This window comes from Equus caballus, chromosome 3 (genome assembly GCF_041296265.1).
Source record: "Equus caballus isolate H_3958 breed thoroughbred chromosome 3, TB-T2T, whole genome shotgun sequence".
Lineage (NCBI taxonomy): Eukaryota > Metazoa > Chordata > Mammalia > Perissodactyla > Equidae > Equus > Equus caballus.
In genome coordinates this window covers 56,632,737-56,657,801 of record NC_091686.1, presented here as the reverse complement: position 1 = coordinate 56,657,801, position 25,065 = coordinate 56,632,737, and the positions used below count along the sequence as shown (strand labels likewise).

General features: G+C 43.1%; 1 protein-coding gene and 1 long non-coding RNA gene across 7 annotated transcripts; one reads left to right on the top strand and one right to left on the bottom strand.

Moving 5' to 3' along the window:
• Positions 1-444: 444 nt before the first annotated feature.
• On the bottom strand, positions 445-7,183 carry C3H4orf36 (chromosome 3 C4orf36 homolog). Of its 6 annotated transcripts, none has more exons than XM_070263493.1 (4): positions 6,982-7,183; positions 5,634-5,779; positions 2,481-2,635; positions 445-2,266 (listed from the first exon to the last, which is right to left on the bottom strand). In XM_070263493.1, the coding sequence occupies exons 2-4, from the start codon at positions 5,696-5,698 to the stop codon at positions 2,133-2,135; spliced, it is 354 nt and encodes a 117-aa protein (XP_070119594.1). In that variant the 5' UTR covers positions 5,699-5,779; positions 6,982-7,183; the 3' UTR covers positions 445-2,132. The 6 variants fall into 6 exon arrangements, with proteins under 6 accessions (XP_070119594.1, XP_070119595.1, XP_023493530.1 ...); XM_070263494.1 differs by lacking the exon at positions 6,982-7,183 and adding an exon at positions 6,613-6,778; XM_023637762.2 differs by lacking the exon at positions 6,982-7,183 and adding an exon at positions 6,555-6,720.
• Positions 7,184-14,049: 6,866 nt separating this feature from the next.
• Positions 14,050-21,233, top strand: LOC111772859 (uncharacterized). The gene is made up of 5 exons (XR_002806948.2): positions 14,050-14,283; positions 15,332-15,497; positions 15,860-15,996; positions 16,876-16,997; positions 18,180-21,233. It is a non-coding gene; the product is annotated as an uncharacterized lncRNA (long non-coding RNA).
• Positions 21,234-25,065: the final 3,832 nt, after the last annotated feature.

Below are 25,065 nucleotides of genomic sequence, written 5' to 3'. Positions count from 1 at the left end.
TCAAGGAAAAAGAGGAAGATTAGCAACTGATGTTAGTTCAGGGCCAATCTTCTTCACCAAAAATTAAAAAGTAAAATAAAAAATAATAATAATAATTAAAAAAATAAAATAGGTTTTTATAATTTAAGACATTTTATGTAAAAATTGTATATTTTTTCATTCTTATCTTTGTCTTGAATTGTTAGAGGCCCATATTCAATCACGTCACGGCTACCTCTCCTAAAAATTCTCCTACCACAAAAAGTTCAGAGTACAACTATGAAGTACTTTCTATTACTGACATTTGACCACATGGAAATTTTCAACCAATAATCAACAAACGTATAACGAGTGCCTATATAAATTCAGCATTGAGCTAGGCCCTGAAGTACTAACATTAGTAAGAAACCATTCCTGCTCTTAAATCATTTCAGGAAAGAGATCCATAAACACATACTACTCAAATTTATTTCGCAATGTAATTTTATTTCAGTATGTGCAGTTTTAAGCAGGTTCAGAAATATCTGCCTAAAAACATAATATAATTACAAGAACCTTAAGGATGTAAGGAGACATTTTTTTCTCAAGAGAATGAAGGGAAAGTAAAGCTTTCTCATATCTCACCTTTTCTCAAGGAACATTGAGATGTTTAATTCTGGAAAGCTTTCTGCAAACAGACACATATATCGTTCACTTTCACAACAGCTCTGAAGAAGGCCAGAAGCAGATAACTCATACTTCCAATTAACATCAGTAACTACGGGTGTAAGGCTCTGAGCTGAGGAGTCAGATGCTTAAGGTTCACTGGTGGTTCCCAAGAGCAGACCATAAACTGGCATCTACGTCCCTGGGTCGCACAGTGGAGACATCAGAACATGGCCTTTTTACACAGGTTTTCCATGCTTCTTTCAAGAGAAAGGTATAAGTGACAAGCTGATTATCGGAGACTACTGTTTTTAAGCAGAAATTATCAGGATATGTCATAGGTACAACAGCCAGATTTTGAACTAAAAAAATCAGGTCATATGGTCTGGTGAGCACATATACATTAACAAGAATAAAATCAAATTTTTGCAAATTCAAAACTTCTGGCCTTAGGCTGGCCTAGTAGTGTGGTGGTGAAGTTCCCATGCTCCAGTTTGGCGGCCCGGGGTTCACAGGTTCGGATCCCCGGCGCGGACCTACACATTACTCATCAAGCCATGCTGTGGCGTGGCGGCATCCCACGTACAAAGCAGAGGAAGACTGCACAGATGTTAGCTCAGGGACAATCTTCCTCACCAACAAAACCAAAAACCAAAACAAACAAAAAGAGGGGCCAGCCCAGTGGCACAGCGGTTAAGTTCACACGTTCCGCTTCTCGGTGGCCCAGGGTTCACCAGTTCGGATCCCGGGTGCAGACATGGCACCACTAGGCAAAAGCCATGCTGTGGTAGGCGTCCAACATATAAAGCAGAGGAAGATGGGCATGGATGTTAGCTCAGGGCCAGTCTTCCTCAGCAAAAAGAGGAGGATTGGCAGTAGTTAGCTCAGGGCTAATCTTCCTCAAAAAAAAAAAAATACACAACTATGTACTGGAGGGCTTTGGGAGAAAAAAGGAAAAAAATAAAATCTTAAAAAAAAAAAAGAATTTCTCTAGGATGGCACCCCGACTTTTGGTGGTGAACAAGATGCAGTATATACAGAAGTCAAAATGTGATGAGGTACACCTGAAATGTACATAATGTTAAAACCAATGTGACTTCAACTAAAAAAATTTAATTTAATTTTTAAAAATTTTTTTAAAAGGAATTTCTCTCTCTCCTTTTTGGTGCCTCCTTGGGATCTCAAAGATCTCAAAGATGTAAATTCAAAATGTTCTTCAAAATAATGTCTCTGACAAGGAGTTTCCACTTCCCTTAGTGCAATTTTACAAAAATCAAAATGAATAGCACAAATGACTCAATTCCAGCTGCAATTTCATCTACTTACAGTGCTGTTGCTTGTGATACAAAGGAACAAGTGTGTGGCGAGAACTCAGATCTGCCAGAGCTGTCCACTAACCCTGAAGCTGGCTCGTCCACCAGAGGGCATTCATACGTCTGCACCGAACTCCACACAGGGAAGGGTCAGAGCCCTTCATTGGCTCTACAGATTCCATTATGAGAGGACTGTCACTTAGGTGGAAGAGGTCTTCTCAAACCCACTGGCCTTTCCCTTAGGGAAACCTGAATTTCCTCAGCTGCGTTTTCCTGGCGCTTCAGGTTATCCAGGCGCTTCATTTCATACTCCCTTTCAAGTTTGATGGCTGAAAGAGAAAATACACAAAGTAGTCCAACTGACATTTTTCACCAGGCGTAATTTAGAACTGAATATTTATCACACAGAATCACATTCTTGAACACTAAACAAGAAGACAGGGCTCTGGGTATGAATGAGCGTATTTAAACATTTCTCTGATCATAAGTAAAACAGCACACATGAAATTTATAATTCATTAAAGTAGTTCTTAGGGAACTTACATTCTGCAGAAGGGAGCAGACCGTCCTTAACGGTTTTACATTTTTGGAGCTGTAAAGGACTACCAAACGTAATTTCTCCCAAGAAAGGCAATTGGATGTTGGTTAGGTTCGTATACCAGGTCTGTGTGAGCAGTGCAAGGTCCCAAGGTTCCTGTCTGGGGCAAAAATTCATTAATTCATTCAATACATATTTATTAAGTATCTACTGTGGGATATACAGAAGACATCTTATTAACTCTCTCTGTTCCATTTTCCACTAGACATTTGGTTGACAGGGGGGTATTCAGGATTTTCCAGAGTTGCAAATTTATCCAGGAGAAGGAGATTTATATTAATTAATGTAGAGGTATATTGAAAAATTACCATAAACTCTAATGACAGGAACTTTTGTTCACAATACAGCCTCCCTGGAGTCAACCCAATAGTTCCAGATCCTTTAAGAGGATGTAGTCAAGAACCGTAAGCTCCAAATCTTTCATGGCTGATCAAAAATAGGGTCACAGTAGGGAAAGAACAAAGGGAATAATCACACACTGAGCAGGGTACTTGGCATCGTCTAAGACTTTGAGTGTATGAGCTGATTCTAATCATTACAACCACTATGTAGGCGGACGGGAAACTGAGACTCAGAAGTTAACTGAGAACCAAAGCTGGTACTTGACCTAAGTATATTTATTTAGAAGGACTAGTACCAAGAGAACCCTTAGAAAACTGGAGAGGGGGATGAGATCCTGAACTACAATATTGAAAATAATCACTCTGAACTTTAAATGAATTGTTTTATGTATCCCAATTCAGAAATTTAACCTATCAGCTACATGTTTCTCATCTACAGGCCTGTGAGTTCACACGCACGAGGAAAGGGGAGACATGCTCTGGTACGAGGAGGGAAGTGAGGCGGTCACACGCATGCCAGCTATTCGTTTTCCTTCTGCAGCTTCCTTGCTACTCGAGCATCTAACTCTAAGGAGTGGCCGGAAGTCTACAATGATTAGAGATGTACTTGAACAAGTGCAGAAAGATCTATTTCCAAGAATGTTCGTTGAAGCATTGTTTGCCCACAAAAATACACAAAATAGCCTTGATGTCTGTCAGGAAGAGTCGGGTTAAACAACCTGTGGTACATACATGAAAGAATGAGATTTATCCTTATATGTTGATTTGGAAAGATGAGCAGTGAAAGAGCTAATGTCTATCTGGCATTTACTATATGCTTGGCACTGTTTTAATCAGTTTATACATATGAACACCTTTAATGGCCACACTAACCCTATGAAGTAGGCAGGCGCTATTGTATTGCTCATTTTATGGATAAGGAAACAGGAACAGAGAACAACTTGCCCAAGGTCACAAGGCCGTTGGTCATGGGTTTGGAATCTGAACCCAGGAAGTCAGACTCTAGAATATGCGCTTTTTAACCACTAGGCTGTACAAGACACAATAGGGGAAGGGGCAAAGTTCCATATAATCCCATGCGTAAAAACATGTACGCGTATCTTGCACAGCACACAGAAAATTCTAGAAAAATAACAAACATTTTACCTCTGAGGGGGACTGCAGGGAGAGACAAGGATACGAGAAATAGCATTTTTATTTGCTTTTCAAATGCTTCTATACAGTTTGAATGCTTTCAGGGTTTTTTAAAATAATCTTCTAAAAACACTTAACCAAAAAAAAAAAAAAGCCCAAGTTGAGGAGTTGCCAGAGTAAATGAACTCCAAAGATTGCTACCAGCATTCTGTTCCTCTTAATTCAGCTGCTGTGATAAATAGTATGATTTCAAATACTTTCTTGCGAGAATGATACAGAAGCCACTGGTTTTGCAAAGATTATTCATGATATAAAATTCTGCAGAAAGAAAAAAAAAACCCTGCAGAGTCAGTGCTTGAAATCATTCTCCAGACATAGGAATGTCTTCATCATAAAAATTATGTTCATAATATTGACTGTAATGGTGCTTGCCTATAATTCAAAGTCTAAACACATACTGAACTGACAAAACTTAACAACATGCAATGGTCAGTTTTCTTTAGTTTTCCTATAGCTTTGGTTTCACAACCCCGTAGGTTGTCTCCATTTACTTTTTAGAATATTGTTAAAAAGAAAAATTCAATTGACTGATAATTCTAAGTATGTCATAAACTGTGGCAAAGAGGTTAAAAAAACAAAACAAGTTCAAAAATTAAAAACAAATGGGGTGGCCCGGTGGCCTAGTGGTTAAGTTCCTGCACTCCACTTTGGTAGCCCAGGGTTCCCAGGTTCAGATTCCCGGCGAGGACCAAGCACTGCTCGTCAAGCCATGCTGTGGTACATCCCACATAAAATAGAGGAAGACTGGCACAGATGTTAGCTCAGCGACAATCTTCCTGAAGCAAAAGGACAAAGGCTGGCAACAGGTATTAGCTCAGGGCCAATCTTCCTCACCAAAAAGAATAAATAAACTAAAAACAAGGCAGCACTACAGTATTACAGAGTGAAACTACCACATGGTAGCAATCCTTGTTCATTATGGGTTTACTATATGGCAGGCAACGTACAAAGAGTTTACACACATCACTATGTTCATCTTACAGACGTGGAGGCCAAGACCCAGAGAAATTAAGCAACTTACTCAAGGTCACACAGGGAGCCAGGGGCGGGACCAGGCTTTGAGCCCAGGCCTTCTTCATTGCAAAGCCCATATTGTGCATACATCGCCTGCCCAAGTGTACAGGATGCAAAACTCACTCTTAGTACCAGCTAATTCAGTGCTCTGTTAAGACATACTCGACACCAAGGCATGTTTCAGTAGACTTATGCTATCTATAGAGGTATTTTAAGGCGGTTGGCGGTAGCAGAAAGTGTTGCTTTGGAGTAAGAAGACTCAGACTTCTAACCCTGTCACTTCTTTACTCCATGACTGTGTGACTCTGATCAAACCACATCTCCCAACCTCAGTTTTCACACTTGAAAGTGTGGTTTTGTTGTAAGGGCCAAATAATATAATTTATAAATTCTTATAAAAACACTTTCCTTTAAAAATTAGTATCCAGACACCTGAAAATGGCTCATATAGTCCAGTACCTCATGGGAACTTAAGGGTGCCTGGTGCTTTTATTTTAACAAAGACACTCCCCCGCCCCGGTCAATGCTCACCGTGATATAAATACTTACACTTCATAACACCTGCCCCGCAAAATGGTTTTCACTGTGTTCTTTCTTGGCAAGACATAAGCCATGGTGAATTTTTACAGTCCACTTGCCTCACGTAGGTGCTTGATGGAATGACTCCAATATCCTGTTCACTTCGCCTGAAATGACTGCAATGCACCTAATTAATGGCTTGCACTTGAATGTTTTTTAACATACAAATAATAAAAAGCTTCAGAAAAAGCATTTCTGAATGTCAAAACATCCCTAATAAATGTTCACTGAAGCTGAACTCCTAATGTACAACTGTGTTCTCTTTTATTTCCCATGAACTCATTTTGTCATTCCTTGCCATCTAAGGAGAAGACGCCCGGTTGACAGCCTCGGCAGGCCGTCAGGGAACTCTGTCATTGTCTAAACCTGCCAAACTGGCTCAAACTAACTCATCCCCAACCAGTGTCTGACTGTGGCACAGTTAAGCGACAAATGGCTCTGCGGCCACGGGAACTTCCCTCGCTCGAGCCCTTTAAAGGATGCAAACCTTCTCAGGTTTTCCCTTTTTCAAAGATCTGAATTTAAAAAGTAGCCAACTTTAAGCCCCAATCCCATGTCCCCTCCATGCACCCTTCTCCGGGGCCAGGTCAGGGCGACGCTCCTCCCGGCAAGACGTGCCGTTCCACGCAGGACGCGGCTCCGGGGAGTGGGTGGAGCTCCGCGGCAGGAGACCCCCCCCCCCCCACTAATGGCCCCGCGCCCGCCCGCCCCGCTCCGCCCCCCGCGCCCCGCACGCCCCGCTCCGCCCCCTGAGCCCGCACGCCCCGCTGCTCCCCCTGCGCCCTCCGCCCGCCCCTCCTCCCGAGCGCCGGGGCCTGGGGGCGGCTCCGGGGAGGCGGCGCCGGTGCCAGGTTACCGGCTGGGGGATTCGGAGGGTCGCGGGCCTCGTACCCACGGCAGTGCGAACGCCCATCTAGGCTCACCAGGCCGGGCCACACCGCGGGCCCGCCCCGCGGGCACACGCTTCCTTCCTGTCCGCGCCCGAGCTGCGGGCGGGCGGCGCCCCGGCCTGGGGCCCGCGTCACGCCGGGGCCTCAATAAAGGGCTTTGTGGTCCCGGCCCCGCCCGCGAGGGGTCGGGGCGCCGGGCTTGGGATGCGCGCCCCGCGAGGTCCCGTCGGACACAGGCCCCCTGGTGAGACAGCCAGGACCGGGACCACGCTGGACGGAACAAAGGCCACGAGCCAAAGACAGGGCTGTAAGCTGGCCTTTCCATGAAAATGACACTTTTAAATGTAATGAGGTTGTGTTGAAGCCATTTGGGGACTGATTTGGGGACCATTTGGGGGGCCACTTAAAGAAATGTGCTGGGTTCTGACCTGTTCGCTGTGTGCCGTTCTCACCGGTGACGCTTGAGCGGCAGCGTTGTTGTCATTGCTACTGTTCACACCCTCTGGTGGGTCAAGGCCGTTTCAAACGCTAAAGCTGGAAACCCGTATGATGTGTTCTGTGTTCGTGTAAAGAGCAAGACAGGATCAGAAACCGTGGCCTGATGGACCTGTTTCTGAAGTCATTACACTATGGTGACTCAGGATGAATCTATATTTTAATACATCAGGTGGTCACCACTTGACGTCAGAGGACAATAGCTTACCTTTCCGTTTTGCGTGAGGGTTTTGGAGTCAGAACTGGTTTGGAATTCTAGTTCTGCCTCTTGCCAGTTTTCATAGCTTACCTACGTAACTTCTCTAAGCCTCCATTTCTTTATCTCTAAAACGTGTATAATACTCTTACAGGGTTGTGAGGATTAAAGATCATGTCTGTAAATTCTCTGCCACGTGGTAAGTGCCTAATTATCCGATTTTGAGCCTAGTGACAACTTTATGAGATAGGCGATTCCAGTTGTAGAGAGGAGCAGTGAACTAAGAGAGCTTAAAGGGCTGCCCCGGGTCACGTAGCTAGTGAGTTGCAGGGCCAAATTTTGAAGCTAAGCACAGTACCCTCCTCGCCCTGACAAGCCACCTCTGATCCTAACTCGGGCCTAACTAGAATAGGCTCGAAGGGTTGACCCACCTTTAGAAGAGGTGCCTCTCAGAACCTGGAAGACAGGACTCGCTTGCTCTGTAATGTTTCTGGTCTGGTACTGATGGAAAAGGAGCAGCCAGAAGTGGAAGTAGGTATTAGGATTGAACTCAAAGAATGGTGAAGCCGTTAATGGATTGTGAAATCAACCTAGCAGATTTTAACCTGAATTTTTTTTTAATGAATTAGCATAGAATACGGGGTAATGAGAGTACATCATGCGAATAAGTATTGTTTTATGGAACTTTCATTCCTGTTATACACGTGCATACATGCAGTCGAAGTGGCAGATCCATGGCCTGTTCTCTTTTTACAGGAGAAGAAATCAGGACCCAGGGAGAGGATGTGATGAGTCCAGGGCCACACTGAGAGATATCAGACAGCCTGTGATTTCACCATATGGGAACTCCTTTTCTTGCATATGTAGATAATTCCTGACAATTGTGTTTAGTTATTTCCTGTGTGACTCACTTTGAACAAATCTGGTGGAAGTTATGGTGTATGACTTTTGAGACTAGGTCATAAAAAGTATTGTGGCTTCCTTCTTGCTGTCTCTCTTGGATCACTAACCCTGGAAGAGGCCAATTGCCATGTTGGAAGGACACCAAAGCCACCTTATGGAGAAATTCACATGCAAAGGAATTGAGGCCTCTGGCCAACAACGGGTGAGGTGGCCTCTTGCTACCAACCATGTGAGTGCGCAATCTTGGAAGCAGATGTTCCATGGCTCGCTCACGCCTTCCGATGACTGCAGCCCCAGCAGATAGCCCCAGCTGATATCTTGACTGAAGCTTCACGGGAGACCCCGGGCCAGAACCACCTAGCCAAGTCACTCCAGAATTCCTGGCCCTGAGACAATATGTTTGTCATTTTAAGCTTACAACCTTTGGGGTAATTGTTACACAGCAATTGATAACTAATAATACTATTAAATGTCTTATTGTGGAAGAAATGTTTTACGTAGAGGAAAATAGCCATATTTTTACAGTTGGGATTAATAATTTGATAAAAAAATGAATAAAACACTTTATGCTTTACCATTTACTGGGCAGCTGATTTTGCTAAATCTCATCCAGGACCAGTTAAGATCCTTAAAAACTGTCAACACAGAAAATATATGGTAGCCACCCTCCCCCACAGGTATTTAAAAACAAGACTAGCACTAAATCCTATAGAAGATGCATGGCTATCCAATAAAGGTCTGGTCTCCCCTCGTAATGACTGTTTAAGTATTTTCTGTTGCAATATCAAATTCTTTCTCAACATTTTTCCCTCTCCCCCTCCCTCCCTCTCTCCCTCCCCCCACCTCCTCTTCCTCCATTTCTCTGTCTCTATCTATCTATGCTCTCTCTCCCTCTGCTTTTCTGCCGCCCTACACACATCTTCCTGTTGGGTAAGCCTTCCCTGGTCACATCTCTTCCAGAAAGTTGGCAATTTTTATTTAAATTGGTTAAGAGTATTGCTGCCACCTAGTGTTAAAACTAAGGTACAAGGAGGGATGCAGCATACAAAAGAGACTTACATGGTAATAACAATCATAACATGCAACACAAAAACAATACGAGTGTAATAACATTTACTATGTTTGGGGCACTGTTCAAGGTACTTAATACACATTGCCTCATTTAATTATCACAACCAGGGATGCTATTATTAATTTAGAGATGTGATTTTAGGCATATTAGAGAAAAAAACTGTGGCACCTCAAGCATGAATAACTTTTCCAAGGTCACAGGATTTGAACCCAAGACTATCTGATTCTGATTTTTTGCTCTCGCCACCACATATACATTCTCGCAGGGTTGTAATTAGGACAAGGTTTTAGAGTATATACTTGTAAATATTTTTGCAACTGCCCTTTTCAAATGTTCTGTTAATTTCTCATCATATATGTATATATCTATGTACATATATATTCATATATTCCTTATATATAATGCATATGTATTCATTCTAATTTCAAAGAGTGATATTTTATTTCTTTTAACTTATTATGTAAATCACAGATGCAGCTTACAGTTTTTCATGGCTACATGCAAAACTTCATCTGCAAAAACTTTAAAACCACCAAAGAACACCACTGAAAGCCCTAAATGTTCTCAACCATTTTGTACTAGCACCTTCCTAATTCTCTCACTGCAAAACCACTCCTTCCCGTTTCCCTCTTTCTTCCCTCCCTAAAGTTTGTGTATGCCCATAGTTGTGTATGTCCGTTGTTCCTCTATTCATTCTACCTAGTCCTCTCAGCACCTCTGCTCTCACTAATGTAACTATCATTTTTCTCTAGATGGGTCCCAAATCTGATTCTCTAGCCAGGCTTGCCTTCTTTCCCAAATACATACCTTGCATTTCCATCGGTTTTGGGGAACTTTCTACCTGACTATCCTGTTCAGATGAAAATTTCGACATGTCCAAAATGTAATTCATCACCTACTCTGTAAACAAACCATCTCTTTTGTTTCTGGGGATGGTCCCGTGAATTTCCCATGAGCCAGACTTATATCATTGACCCATTTTTAAAGCATATTGATGGGCACGTACTCCATGCCAGCCATCATTCTTGGCCACCTTACATGACATCTGATACTCGGCAGTTTAGGAAGAAAGAAGATAATCATTTCCCTAGTACAGTTAAGGAACAAAAGAGTTTACAGGGCTAAAAAATGACTTGCTTACAATTATGCAACTAGTAAGTTTCAGAGCCAAATTTAACCCAGGTCAGTTTCACTCCTGACCTTTGAGATCTCTGGATCCCCTGGCTGGACTATGTATCCCTCTCTTTGTGAGATTTCTGTTGCATCCTTACAATAACATTCACCTACCCACCCATTCTATTTGAGGTTGACAGAGTATGTTTCTGTACCTTAAACACATTATTGCTGAATCAGAACAGAAAATAACAACCACAGCTGGTGTCCAGGCTGCTCTGCTTTCTGGAGAGGCAGAAGTTACAATCTCCCAGGTGCCCAGTTGTTAACTCCTGATCTTTGGGAGGCAAAGCAGGTCAGAATCCTTATCCTGACCCAAGACTATGGTATGTGATTTACAGCCTAGGATTCTCCCCAGGATGAAATCTGGAGCAGTGAGGATCCGTGGCTGGCTCTCAGGTGCGCAGCAACAGGTGGTGTTGAGCACTTTACACCAGAAGAGCTCAGCCCCGGACACCTACACATGAATTGCTCTATTGTGCAAGCCAGAAGCATTAATCCTAAGAGCAAGAAGAAAGATCTTTACACACCTTAATATGTGAGTCCTTTGGGATGTTACAATGTTGCCCTGTAAAGTCTAATTAAAACGAAGGATTTATCTGCCTCAGTCCAATCGACATTTCAGTTTCATGCTAATTTATAATAAGTTACTTTAGGGTAACTAGAGGGGCCAGCCCAGTGGCACAGTGGTTAAGTTCACCCGTTCCACTTCGGTGGCCCTGGGTTTGCCTGTTCGGATCCCCGATGTGGACTGTTTGTCAAACCATGCTGTGGCGGGCATCCCACACATAAAGTAGAGGAAGATGGGCATGGATGTTAGCTCAGGGCCAGTCTTCCTCAGGAAAAAGAGGAGGATTTTTGGCAGATATTAGATCAGGGCTAATCTTCCTAAAAAAAAAAGAAAAAAAGTAAGAAAGTAAGAATAATTAGAAAATTAAGATGAGATCTCTAGGTGTTCATTGAATATTTTTCAAGTGTCTCATTTTATTGAATTTTCAAATATATTATAAATCACATCAACTGAACTCTTTTCCTGAGGAGATGGAGACCAGAGGAAGAGGCGTGTGCTCTGATACAAGGGTCTAACATGGAATCCAGAAACCTGGGCTCTAGACTCTTCTCATAAAGAGGAAAAGCTTCAAAGCCTTTGCATCATTTATGAAACCTAATAGCTCTCAAAAATATGTTTATGATTGATTCCATGAATTTGTCTAAATCTTTCACATAGAAGTGTTGACTTTAATAAGTCAGTAAATGACTTTTAATTTTACCTATTTCATCTTTTGCCATATTTATGTAAAAAATTCAATAAATTTAGGGTATAAAAGGATATAAAGTTTATTTATCCTAAAACTTCTTCTCTTGAAGATTTATATCCCACATTAACTGCATCCATAGACTTTTTAAATTTTTATGCATTTCAGTGATTCATATTTCATCTTAAGCTTTAATTCAATTAGATTCAAGTCAATTTAACACACATCTGTTGTGCACTTTCTGTATGCAAGACTGTGCTTGGCCCCTGCAGTCTAAAATTTGTCCCCACACCCCCACCCCTGCATACATAAGAAAAGCTCTCTTTTCCCTTGAATATTTAATTATGAAAAGTATACATTCTTAGCTTGGAGAAATATGAAAAAGAAATTATTGCCCCTCTGTCTGTCAGTTGTGAAAGTTGTCTTGTAAGAATTAAGATTCCTTTTTTAAGTCAAAATCTAAAACTGGAACGCTTCTAAGCCTCCGTAGGCTTAAATAAATATCAATCCACTTAAATTCAGGATTTTTTAAAAAAGGAATTATTTCAAAGTGTACAACTTCGTGTGCTTGCTCAAGCACTGACTTTCTAATGATAAACTTATGGATTTTACTCTCTAATTCTTTTTTGTCCGCTTGATCCTCTAAGATAAATTCTTGTTTCTCAGCTTCCATTTCTATTTTCAAGTATCAACAATAAATCAAAGGACACCCTCTGCCGTTCATTAGTAGACACTGCAATCTAATATGCTGATAATTTCTGAGGTTGATCCCATGTGTACTATATATGTGAGAAAGAAAAAAACAGAGATAAAACAGTGTAGAACAAACTCATTTCTATCCCACAGTTAAGCAAGGTCTTTCAAAGGCGTCTAAGTAGCTTCAGAGGGGGCTTCTGACTTGCAGGCAGTATCTATTTCTTAACCTGCTTAGCAGTTAAAAGGATGATTACTTTCTCACAATTTGTTAAATTGTACATTTATGTTTTATGCATCTTTCTGCATGTGCTATTTTTCACAATAAAAAGAAGCCTTCAGAATTGCTTTCAGGGGGCTAGCCCGGTGGTGTAGCAGTTAAGTGCACACATTCTGCTTTGGCAGCCCAGGGTTCTCCAGTGCGGATCCCAGGTGCGGACCTACACACCACTTGTCAAGCCATACTGTGGCAGGTGTCCCGCGTATAAAGTAAAGGATGGATGTTAGCTCAGGGCGAATCTTCCTCACCAAAAAGTATACCTAAAAAAAAAGGGGGGCCAGCCTGGTGGCGCAGCAGTTAAGAGCGCACGTTCCACTTCTTGGCAGCCTGGGAAAGAATTGTTATCATTTTTTTTCCTATGGGGAAAGATTATTGCTTTAAAATATTGTTTATAAAAATGTAACTTTGATGATTACAACATTAAACAGCGCAATCTATTCAAAATGACCCCAAAAAAGCCACAATGCCATTTTATCTTTTTTTTTTTTGAGGAAGATTAGCTCTGAGCTAACTACTGCCAATCCTCCTCTTTTTGCTGAGGAAGACTGGCCCTGAGCTAACATCCATGCCCATCTTCCTCTACTTTATACGTGGGACACCTACCACAGCATGGCTTTTGCCATGCGGTGCCATGTCCGCACCCAGGATCCAAACCAGTGAACCCCGGGTCTCTGAGAGCAGAACGTGCAAACTTAACCACTGCACCACTGGGCCGGCCCCCAGAGATCTTAAAATATGATCTTAATAAAAGTCATATGCAAAACAGCAACATGCCACACATGTCGTGGACTGAATTCTATCCCCCCAAATTCATATAATGAAGTCCTAATGCCCCCCAACGTGACTACATTCAGGAAAAGGACCTTTAAGGGGAAAATTAAGGTTGAATGAGGTCATAAGGGTGGGGCCCTAATCCAGTAAGAGGAAGAGATGCCAGGAGTTGCGTGTGCACAGAGGAAAGGCCACGTGAGGACACAGAGGGAAGGTGGCTGTCTGCAAATCCAGGAGAGAGGCCTCACGAGAAAGCCATCTTGTTAGCATCTTGATCTTGGACTTCCGGCCTCCAGAACTGTGAGAGAACACATTTCTGTTGTTTAAGCCCCCGGCGTGTGGTATTTTATTACGGCAGCCCTAGGACACGGGTACGGCTGCCAACCCATGACTCACTTTTGTTCCCATTCCTTTGTATCTTCTTTCCCCTTGTCCCTCTCTGATAAGAAATTAAATAACATATAGATGTGGTGGTTAAAAAAACATGTCCATAAATCCTTGCTATACCTCCTTTCCAGAAGAGCTGAACTCCTCTCCCCTTGAGTGAGGGCCAGACTTAGTGACTCTCTTCTGACAAGTAGAATGAGGTAGAAGTGACTGTGTATGACTCAGAGGCTCAGTCATAAAAGGCACTGTGGCTCCCTCTCTCTCTCTCAGATCACTTCCTTTGAGGGACGCCAGCCACCATGTTGAGCAGTCCTATGAATAGGCCGTTCGATGAGGAACTAAGGCCTCAAGTCAATAGCCATATGAGGGCGCCATCTTAGAAGTGGACCCTCCAGCCCCAGTGAAGCTTTCAGGTGACTGCAGCCCTTGCCAACCTCTTGACTGCAACCTCACGAGAGACTCTGGGCCAGAAACATCCAACTAAGCAGCTCTCAAATTCCTGAGGTACAGAAACTGTGAAATAACCTTTTATTTTAAGCCACTAAATTTGGAGTAATTTGTTACTCCAATAGATAACTAACACAATAGGCTAAACTATTCTTCCATAAGAGATAGAGACATAGAAGGAAAGATCTGGAGATGAGGAGGAGTTAGGAGGAGAAAGAAGTAGAAAGAAGGTGTAATGAGGAGAATTCCAAAGGTGCTCACTTTTTTAGAGAAACAAGATGAGTTTAGGGCAACTGATCTAAGAAGGAGCAATTTGGGGACAGAGCGATGTTAAAAGGTATATTTAGGAAACTTTGCTGTGCTATGTGGTAAAATATGCTATGTGGTATAAAGTGCCACGTGGTATAATGTGCTATGTGGAACTTTACCCTGTGTTCCTGAAAAACTTTAAGAAAAGATCTATGCATTTTAAAAATAACAATCCAACACTGGCCACTGATTTAATGTGTCCCCAGGCGTGAACCTCTTTTTTTTTTTTTTTGGGAGGAAGATTAGCCCTGAGCTATCGTCTGCCACCAATCCTCCTCTTTTTTACTGAGGAAAACTGGCCTTGAGGTAACATCCATGCCCATCTTCCTCTACTTTATATATGGGACGCCTACCACAGCATGGTGCGCCAAGCGGTGCCACGTCTGCACCTGGGATCTGAACTGGCGAACCCCGGGCCACTGAGGCAGAATGTGTGCACTTAACTGCTGCGCCACCGGGCCGGCCCCCTCATGAACCTTTTATCTAAGTCGACTCTAGTAATTTTATCCTTCTTTACTAGACACTCAATTTCCCAGTTTTTCCTATAACTAGGGGTAGCCATAGGCAAAGCTCTGGCCACCATAAGAGGAAGTCTGCTGGGAAATTGTGGGAAATATCTTGTTTCCTGCCAAGGAGAGTAACACACTTAAGAATTTCCTAGCACTGCCCCTGACATTTCCTTGTGTCTTAAAAGTGTCTTGACCATATGATCCAGCTATTCTACTGCTGGGTGTTTATCCAAAGAATATGAAAACATGAATCCATAAAGTAACATGCACCCCTATGTTCATTGCAGCATTATTCACAATAGCCAAGACTTGGAAGCAACCTAGGTGCCCATCAAGGGACGAATGGATAAAGAAGATGTAGTGTATATATACCCGATGGAATACTACTCAGCCATAAGAAATGATGAAATCTGTCCACTTGTGACAACATGAATGGACCTTGAGGGCATTATGGTAAGTGAAATAAGTCAGAGGGAGAAAGTCAAATACCATATGATCTCTCATAAGTAGAAGATAAAAACAACAACTAACAAATACATAGCAACAGAGATTGGATTGGTGGTTACCAGAGGGGAAGGGGGGAGGGGGGAGGGCAAAAAAGGTGATTAGGCGTATGTGTGTGGTGATGGATTGTAATTAGTCTTTGGGTGTAATCTACATGGTGTAATCTATATGATGTATTCTACAGAAATCGAAATACAATTATGTACACCTGAAATTTATATACTATTATAAACCAACGTTACCACAATAAAAAAATTAATTAAAAAAAAAGTGTCTTGAAAGGTTGTGTGAGGCCATTATCTTGTGCCCAGGAGAAGACAAGCTGAAAGATGGAAGGGTGTGAAGCAGAGCGCGGCTGAACATAAGGACAGAAAGCGCCTAGAACCTTGCAGACACAACTGAGCGGCTGCATCAAACCTGGCTTGCCTCCTTCCAAGCTTCTCCTTAGGTAATAACTATTACCATTCTTTATTGCGTAAGCCACTGAAGCTACAATTAGAGTGGTTTCCTGTTATTTGTAGTAAAACTGTTCCTGACTGATACCTAAGATGAATATTTGCTTAAAGGTGACGCACTCAAGCAGGCGACAAAGTATGTGTGGACCTGAGACAGATGGCCTGATGCAGATTCTCCCTCCAGCCCAGCTAGGGGCCCTCCGACCAGGGAGTTACCTCCATGTCGGGGTTCTCCATCTGCAAGGTGGAGATAATTATGCTTTCATCATAGGACTGTCGTGGCCATTATTTGAAAACACATATTAGGTACTTAAAAGAACGCCTTGCCCGTATTATACAATACACATAAATTCTTGTTATTTTGAGAGTTTAAAAAGTAAAAACTTAGTACTCAAAGTCTTCAAAAACAATAGAATCCTCATAAAATGTGAAATTTATCAACTACAATTTAGGTCCCATGAATAATCTGCTAGTGTAACAGATTAGACAGGTGTGGAATGAATTTGTTTTTTAACTCTTCAGTGAAAAAAATTTCAAACAGATACAAAAGAAAAGAGATTTATATACTGAATCTCCATCTACCCATCACTCAGTGCCAGCAACTGTCAACACGTTCCAATCTTGTTTAATCTGTCGCTTTTCCTGTAAATACTGGGTAACTTTTTTGAAGTCATTGATGTAGCTTTAATTTCACACACACAAAATAAATGTGTATATATCTCCAGAACTAGCAGATTTTTAAAAAGTATTCCTATATTTATTCTGAATGTAAGACCTCAGACCGAGGTCTTAATAATTGCAGTTGAAAAAGCGTGGGTTAGGAGCCGTCTATACACTGGGTTACAATTCCAGTTCCACCACTTCCTCGCTAGGTGATCAGGAGCAAGTTTCTTACTCTCTCCAAGCCCCAGTTTCTTCACCTGCAAAGAGAAGGAGATCAGCAGTCAGGACCCATTCCCCAGGGCCATTGTGAGAAATAAATAGCAGAACAATGGTGAGTAATAGCTGTAATTTACCAAAGGCGCCGGCCTGGCCCCAAGCTCTTCTCCTGCAGTGTCTTTAGTCCCTGGCCTGCAGCCCATGCCGGTGCTCAGCAAACGTTCCCTTTCAGTCCTAGGAGCCAATTTTATAGTGGTAAAGGTGACGGGGTGGCAGCCCTGCTTAGGGGAGGCTGGTGAGAGAACATAGGGCCTTATGGGCCAGTGTCCTTCACAAAGCGAGGCAGGGGTGGCTGAAGACACCCTTCTTTAATTTACAAACGAGTCTGGGCGTTGGGAGCAGGGAGGGTGCGGGGTGGAGTGAAGAGGAAGGAATGAGGTTGAAGTGTGGAGCCCACAAGAAAAGTACCATGTCTTGCCCCTGTCTGCACTGCTCTCCTACTCGCGCTCCTGACTTCACACAGCTGCTTCTGTTCTGCACTTTCCCTTGGGCTCAGTGGTTGGTCCCAACTCAGACCTAGTAAGGGGCGAGGCTGAGATTCAAACACACATCTGTCTCAGGATGCTGTTTTTCCACACAGCCATGTCATGCCCTTTTCAAATGATCTGAATGACAGTTATTTCTTACAAAACTACTATCTGGTCTGACATGTTAGACACAGCTTTGGGACTGGGGGATGTAGAGGGGTGGGGGCAGAAGAAGACAGGTGACCTGCGGTTGGTCTCAGAAACCCCATTTTATGGTCCCAGTTATCCAGGAAGATGGTTCCCAACAGCGCCTAGGCTTCTGAGGTTTGCATCACTGTTTGATGGGCCTGCAGATAAAGTTTGTTCTGCATCCAGGGTGAGCTCAGATGGGCTCATCAGCAGTGCTGACCCCTTCAGAGGGGGTGACGGCTGTCTGACCTTGGGAACCCAGTCACTTCCCAAGAAACACACAGATCAGCAATAAGCTGGGAACAGATTCTAAGAGTTAGGAGGGGATGATTCTAAAATCAATGTTTATTAGAGAGGAGGGCCTTCCCTTTTTTCTATTCCTCTCTCCAGGGGTCTTTGTCTCTAAACTGGGCTTTAAATGTAGAGTGGGAGATCTAATAATACTCATAAGAATCAAATGGAGAATGAGTTTAAAATGCATATTCCCTGGCCCTGCCGCCAACCTTCTCATTCAGATGGTCTGGGGGTGGGAATCAAGAATGAGCTTTTAAAAAATAAATGCCCAGGTGATTCTTTTTCAGGTGTTTTTGGACATTTCTCCAAGAGTGGCCAGAAGACCATTGCATCAGATGAGCACCTGGAGTCTTGTGAAAAACACAAATTCCATAGACATCCTGAATTTTAATCTGCAGGGGTGGCGTTGGAGGGGATGAGAAGAGAAGCCTAGGATTCTGCATTTTAAAGGGGCTTCTCAGGGGATGGTTGACTGGTAAATTTTAGGAATCAACTACCTAGGGAATAGCAAAATGTTCCCTTAGATGGGCCAAGGCCTGGGGGATCTATTTCTGCTGAAGCTCATTAAGCCACTTTGGGTTTATGTTCATGAGGAAACCACAACCCCAAGACCCAAGTGAGGAATAAGAACACACAGTTTTGAGAAGAGGAATTAAGTAATAACCAACAATGCTTCCACATCTAAGAATTTTTCTAACGTTTCTCCAGTAGGAACACCACAACACGTTTACCCTCTTTCTATCCTTACTTTGCCTGCAGCACAAGTTTTCTTACATATAGATGCTCAAAAAATGCCCATTACATTGACTTGAATGTATTCCCCTTTGAAGAGCCATACTTTCAACAAGTACTTTCATATATTTTTTACTGGTGGTGTTTGGACAAGCTTACGTGTATACATGGGCAAGGGGCAGAAGCGGTGGTGGTGAACAAAAGTGGGTTTCATAAACAAGGGAGATAAAACTTAGCGAGTTCCTGAGGAGACAGGTTGTAGCAGGAAACATAACTACAAGTTCTCATTTTGGTTTACTTCCTCTCTTGCCTTGGGATCTTAAGCAAGCTACTTTCATTTCTCTATTTCAACTGGGCCTCTTTTTTTTTTTTTTCTTTTTTTAAGGAATATGCTTTGTGGAATTATTTTAAGAAGTAACTAATACGAGATCGGAAAGCACCTTTTCCTCTTAGCCAAAATTGTGCACAAGAGAATCTCCACCATCTGGGCCAGTTCAATGAAAGAAGTGAATTTTCCTTTTTTTCTCTTTCCTTCCTCCTTTCTATAAAGTTCATTCACTTAGTAAATGTTTACTGAGAATTCATTATATGCTAGAAGCTGTGAAGACTTCTGGGACAGCAAACAAGACATAGTTACTCCCCGCTATGATTGGAAAAGCTAGAGCATTAAGGGTCTGAAAAGAGAAGTTGAAGGATCAGAGAAAAGTCACTAGCCCTCCTGTAGTGCTGGCACAGGTGGGCCAGATGGAGCTTGCAAAGTCTTCCGGGAAGCCAGGCACTTCAGCTGTCAGAGTGGAACCGTCCAGCCTGGAGACTCTGTTGGTCAGCAGGGCCTGCACTTGAGAGAAGAGCTGGGTGTAAAGCAGGGGAGAGCAAGGACATACGGAACCTGCCACCAGTATGGCGGAGAGTGGGGACAAGCTGGGATATGCCAGCCTCTCTGCGTGCTTCTCCCAGAGCATGCTGCTTTAAGTCCTAGTACCAAATAGGGAGAGAATCTACCTACCAAATCTCATGCCAGCTTCTTTTTTTTCCAACTCTAACATGAATCATGCAAGAAAGGGGATTCTGGGAACAGTAGTTCCAACTAGTCCAAATTAACACCATACATATGAGGAGCTGGCTAAAAAAGTGATGAAAGTTCGCCAGGAGGCCAACACACAATTGAAAGTGGAAAAATCAATGTTAAGATTGTGAGCAAAAGTGCTTGTTTAGGTCACAAGCTGTTTGTAAGTCCTCAAGACTTCTCTAAGTGGTCTCGTGTGTCAGCGCTAGAATTGTCCTACCCACGGCAACTGCTACATAATGTGAGGGTAGAAGTCAGCTGGTAAATGTAAGGCCAATACCCCAACACAGCAACCACAGGTGCAACAGTTTAGGAAGATCACTGGGTTTTTATATCTCCGGGTGACACAACAGTTATTAACAATCACTTTAAATTTTAATTTTTTGTCACATGCAGATTTATGAGGTATGGAATGCTCATCTGTTCAAACATTTGTTAATGCTTCTTGTATGCCACAGCAAAGAAAAGTGAAACATCCTACTGGCCTCTGCATGAACCAAACACACACCCTTCCACCAGCTTTTGCTTACCGTACATCAAATTCCCTGCCCGACCGTGCCAGATTCCCCACAAGGTTTACAAGAAATAAAACCTGGGGATAAGGGAGAGAGAAAGAGCCACATGACAAAGTCACAGGCTCTGAGGTTTCATAGACAATCCAGAAGAACTGGTCATAACTCCTTAAATTAAGGTGATTTGGTTAAAAATAGCAGAACTTCCAGGGAACTAGCTCCAATCTAAAGGGGGATTTATAATGAGGACAGTGGCTCATCTCACGAGACACAAGGGCAGGAATGCAGCCAGCCTTCATCAGGGACGGAAACCGAGAAATGAAGTCAGGAGCACCCCAGCCCATTTCATTTCTGCTTCTCTCTGTGCATTTGCTCCTTCTCCCGCCAGGCTGTTGTCTCTGTTCCTCAAAGCACAAGATGGAATACAGCTGCCTCTCTTGAGTTTGAAGTTATAGTTTGAAGCCATTGGAGACTGACTTTCTTTAAGTCCTAATGATGTGGATTAAGGCTGCCCCAGCTAGAGAAGCCCAAGGTGACCTGGCCTACATGCCAAACTATACGACCCAGTGGACTTTTTTTATGGTATGAATTAGGACCGCCCCAGGGAGAGAAGCCCAGGGCATCCTCACCTACATGCTGATCTATATGGCCAGATTCGTATCTAAAGTTATATGACCGCACAATAACCAGACCCCATCTGCACTGAAATCATTTAATGACTTTTTACATCATCTTTTCTTTTCTCCAGTAAAAATAAGTCACGTACCCGTGCCTTATAAAATTAGCCCTAACCCTCAACTCGGGGCAGCAGCAGGAGCTCTGACTGCCCATGGGTCCTGTCCCCATGCAGCAGCAGCAGGAGCTCTGACTGCCCATGGGACCTGTCCCCATGCAGCAGCAGCAGGAGCTCTGACTGCCCATGGGTCCTGTCCCCATGCCAGCAGGGGCAGCAGCAGCTGCTCTGCCTGCCCATGGGCCCTGTCCCCATGCTATTCCACACTATTCTCTAAATAAAAGAGCGCTACTGCCAGATCTTGAGAGTCTAAGAAATCTTTCTTTCGACTCCTCGGCTCACCGACCCCGCATCACTAATACCAAATAGGGTAAGAATCTGATTGGTTAAACTTGGATTCAAGGTCCTTTCCTTGAACCAATAAGCCTTGGTGGTGGGAGAAAGGGGGAACTTCAGTACAAACCTGCAGCCAGGGCCCCATCTCAGTGAGTGGGGGAGCACCCGGTCTCAACACACTGACTTGACTTATAGAGGATACAAGGTTAATCTAATGCCAATCAAGTGTATGGAGATAAATGACTTCCTAGGGAGACTCCAAAAATCAAGCCTACTCTTCAGCTTCCTACAGACAGTAACAGAAACAGCAGGAGCCAATGCAAAGTCAGAGGCCTGAAGATATGAGCATTGCGGGAACTGCGGTAAAGTCAGCACCAATTAATCAATGTCCGAGAGTGTAGTAGACCTTGTTGAAGGCCTCCCTGAACCATTTCCCCTGCTTCCTTGCTGTTAGAGCTCTGGTTTTGTTCAGGTATCTATCCTCCTCCGCTTGCTCCTGGGCTTGTGTGGATACTGGCTACTTCTTAAGCTCCTGAGGGTGAATATTGATTAAGCCAATCAAGGTAGTATCATTCCCTTTATCACTGATTGGTTTAGGCGTGGCAGGTGATATATTCTCACCAAAGACAGGAGGTAAAATCCACTGGGAGTTTCTGGGCAAGATTTCCTCACTCCTAAAAAAAGTACGAATGATGAGATTATGTTTTCCTGTTTGTCCCTCCTCACGTCTGGATATTGAATATACCTGGAACTGCTACAGCCATCTTGTGACTGTAAAGAGAGCTGAGCTAACCTAAGGAAAAAGACAAGAAAGGAAGGAAAAGCTAGAAAATGGAAAGACTAGGGTCAGTGATAATGTCATTTATCAATGAATTAACTATCTTGGGAGCCATCCTACATTTGGAATTCTTGTATGGGATAAATTTTCTCAATTTTTAAGCCACTTTGAGCAGATTTTCATTCACGTGCTGCTGAAGACATGCTAACTAAAACAGGGGATGTGGTGGGAATTAAGGCTAAAAAGGCAAGCAAATCGGAGCCCATGTACAGAATCAGGAGTCAGAATGGAGTCAGGCTTCCAAGCAGCAACCCTGAAAGCTAGATGATGAAATTATGGAGGAAAGTATTTTTCAATTTAGAGTTTCACCCTGCCAAATTATCTTTCAAGTATGACAGTAGAATGAGAATATTTTAATACAAACGAGGTCTCAAAAATATACCTACACTGAATTCTTTCTAGGAAACTAGAAAGAATGTGCTTCTCCAAAATGAGGGAATAAACCAAAGAAGAGGAAGACATGAGATCCAGTAGACAAGACCTCCGTTGTGAGAGGAAGACACGGGATCCAGTAGACAAGATCTCCATCATGAGAGGAAGACATGGGACACAGTAGACAAGATCTCCATCATGACAGGAAGACATGGGATCCAGTAGACAAGACCTCCATCATGAGAAGAAGACATGGGATCCAGTAGACAAGACCTCCATCATGAGAGGAAGACATGGGATCCAGTAGACAAGACCTCCATCATGAGAGGAAGACATGGGATCCAGTAGACAAGACCTCCATCATGACAGGAAGACTTGGGATCCAGTAGACAAGACCTCCATCATGAGAGGAAGACATGGGATCCAGTAGACAAGACCTCCATCATGACAGGAAGACATGGGATCCAGTAGACAAGACCTCCATCATGACAGGAAGACATGGGGCACAGCAAACAAGATATCCATCATGAGAAGTGAAAAGAAGTCCCACAATGATAGCTGTGGACAAACTTAGAGGACACTTCTACAAGTTGCAAAGCACAAGGCTCCAGAGGAGATTCCCTGAAGATGATAAAATGATAAGAAAATATCTGATGCACCTGAATACGATGGGAGAAGTTTTACAAAACTGACCGAAAATTGGAGGAGTTGGGGGAGTTAAGCAGAAAAGGAAAACTTGTCAAAATATACTACATGACTCAACTTGGATTCACATTTATATGAATATTTGTGCAAAATTATGATATAATTTTCCTGGCAGCATGTGTGGACAGGAGAGTGTGAGTGTGAGTTTGTGCATGAAATCTTCAGTAGTAGAAAGTCCATAGATACCTAAAATTTTTAACTTGAGTAGCAACATAAGCATTTTATTCAGAGATAAGGAGGAAGATATGAAAATAATCAACAAGAGTGAAAGTTGTAGCCCCTGGGGAGAGGGAAATTGTAATGGGCAGGGGACAGAGGACTGAGGCATGCACAGCAATCTTTTAGACTGTTTTTCTGTGGGCATTTTAAACTGTGATTAAAAATATTTTAATGGAGGCCCCCCAATGGTGCAGTGGTTAAGTTTGTGTGCTCTGCTTCAGCGGCCTGCTGTTCACAGGTTCAGATCCCGCATCATTTGTCAAGCCATGCTGTGCTGGCATCCCACATATGAAATGGAGGAAGACGGGCACGGATGTTAGCTCAGGGACGGTCTTCCTCAAGCAAAAAGAAGAAGATTGGCAACAGATGTTCGCTCAGGGCCAATCTTCCTCCCCCCCACCCCAAGAACATATGTATTTTAATGGCAAGATGTAAAAAGAAACAATCACTGCAGAAAAGAAAAGGAAGGAAGACTTAAGTAAAAAGTTTAGGTAGAAATGTGAAAACATCATCCCAAAGGAGAGGGAGTGAATGGCCTCTATTGGTTGTAGCTGACTGTGTGGCAGGAGGTCCTTGCATGCCATCAAAGGAGTGCAGAATTTATCCTGGAAGAAATAGGATTCAAGGAGTTTCAGTGTGGGTGTGGCATAATCAGATTAATCCTTGGAAAAAGGGAAATCACTACAAGTTAGGATAGAGCAGGGTTTAGAGAACATGAAAACTAGAGGCAGGAAGACCAGTTAGAAAGTTTTGCACAAGTTAATGGAGTCAGAATTGAGGGCTGGAACCCAAGAGGGGAGGTGAGGAGAAGCAGAACCCCTGTGGGGAGACCAAGGAGGAAGGCTTCCTGACTCACTGGATGTGAGCGCTGTGGGGGAGGGAAGAAACTTAGAGGACACTGGTTTGAGCAGTAGTGAGGTCCCAGGGGCAGCCCATTTTCATAGGAATGTTCCCAGCTCATTAGTTTTGCGGAATAAAATAAAATTGGCATAATTCCTCTAATCCCAACCCCAGCTGACCCCCCACTCTTGGGGCTATCCAAAGCACAGGTCAGATCTCTTACTACAAATTTCATTAATAGGCTTAATTAACGCAAAAGTGTTACAGATTAATTTCATGGCTGGTGTATGGGACTGGAAAGCCCCTGGAAGTCCACCAAGTTCCTGGCCTCCTGAGCTTAGATGAAGACTTTGGAAAGTTTTCACAGAGTTTTGTCGTTGTTGCTTATTTCTTTGATTTTTGCTGCAGCAACATGCCTTCTTGGCATTCTCAGGGAGAACACTGAGTGCTCACAACTTGCCAGGCATTGGACTTACATTGTTCCTTTCTGTCTTTACTCTATCCTATTTACAAATGAGCAGCTGAGGCTCAGAAATGTTAAGGAACCTGTTGCCGATACATATCACTTAGCTAGCAAATCCAGAGCTGGGATCCAACTCACTCTTGGTGTGAATCCAAAGCTTGGTCCCTGAGCCACTACAGGCCCCTGTGCTCTCGCTGTAAGTGGCTCCACTCTCTGCTTTCCCGGAATGAAGAGGTCTCCCAATAGTCAATACTTGCCTTCATCTGTGAGCCAACTGCTTTGCCTGCTCTCAAAATGGTATTTAGAAACAATATATGGGTACCAGTATTGCTCATTGCATTGAGATGTCACTATTGC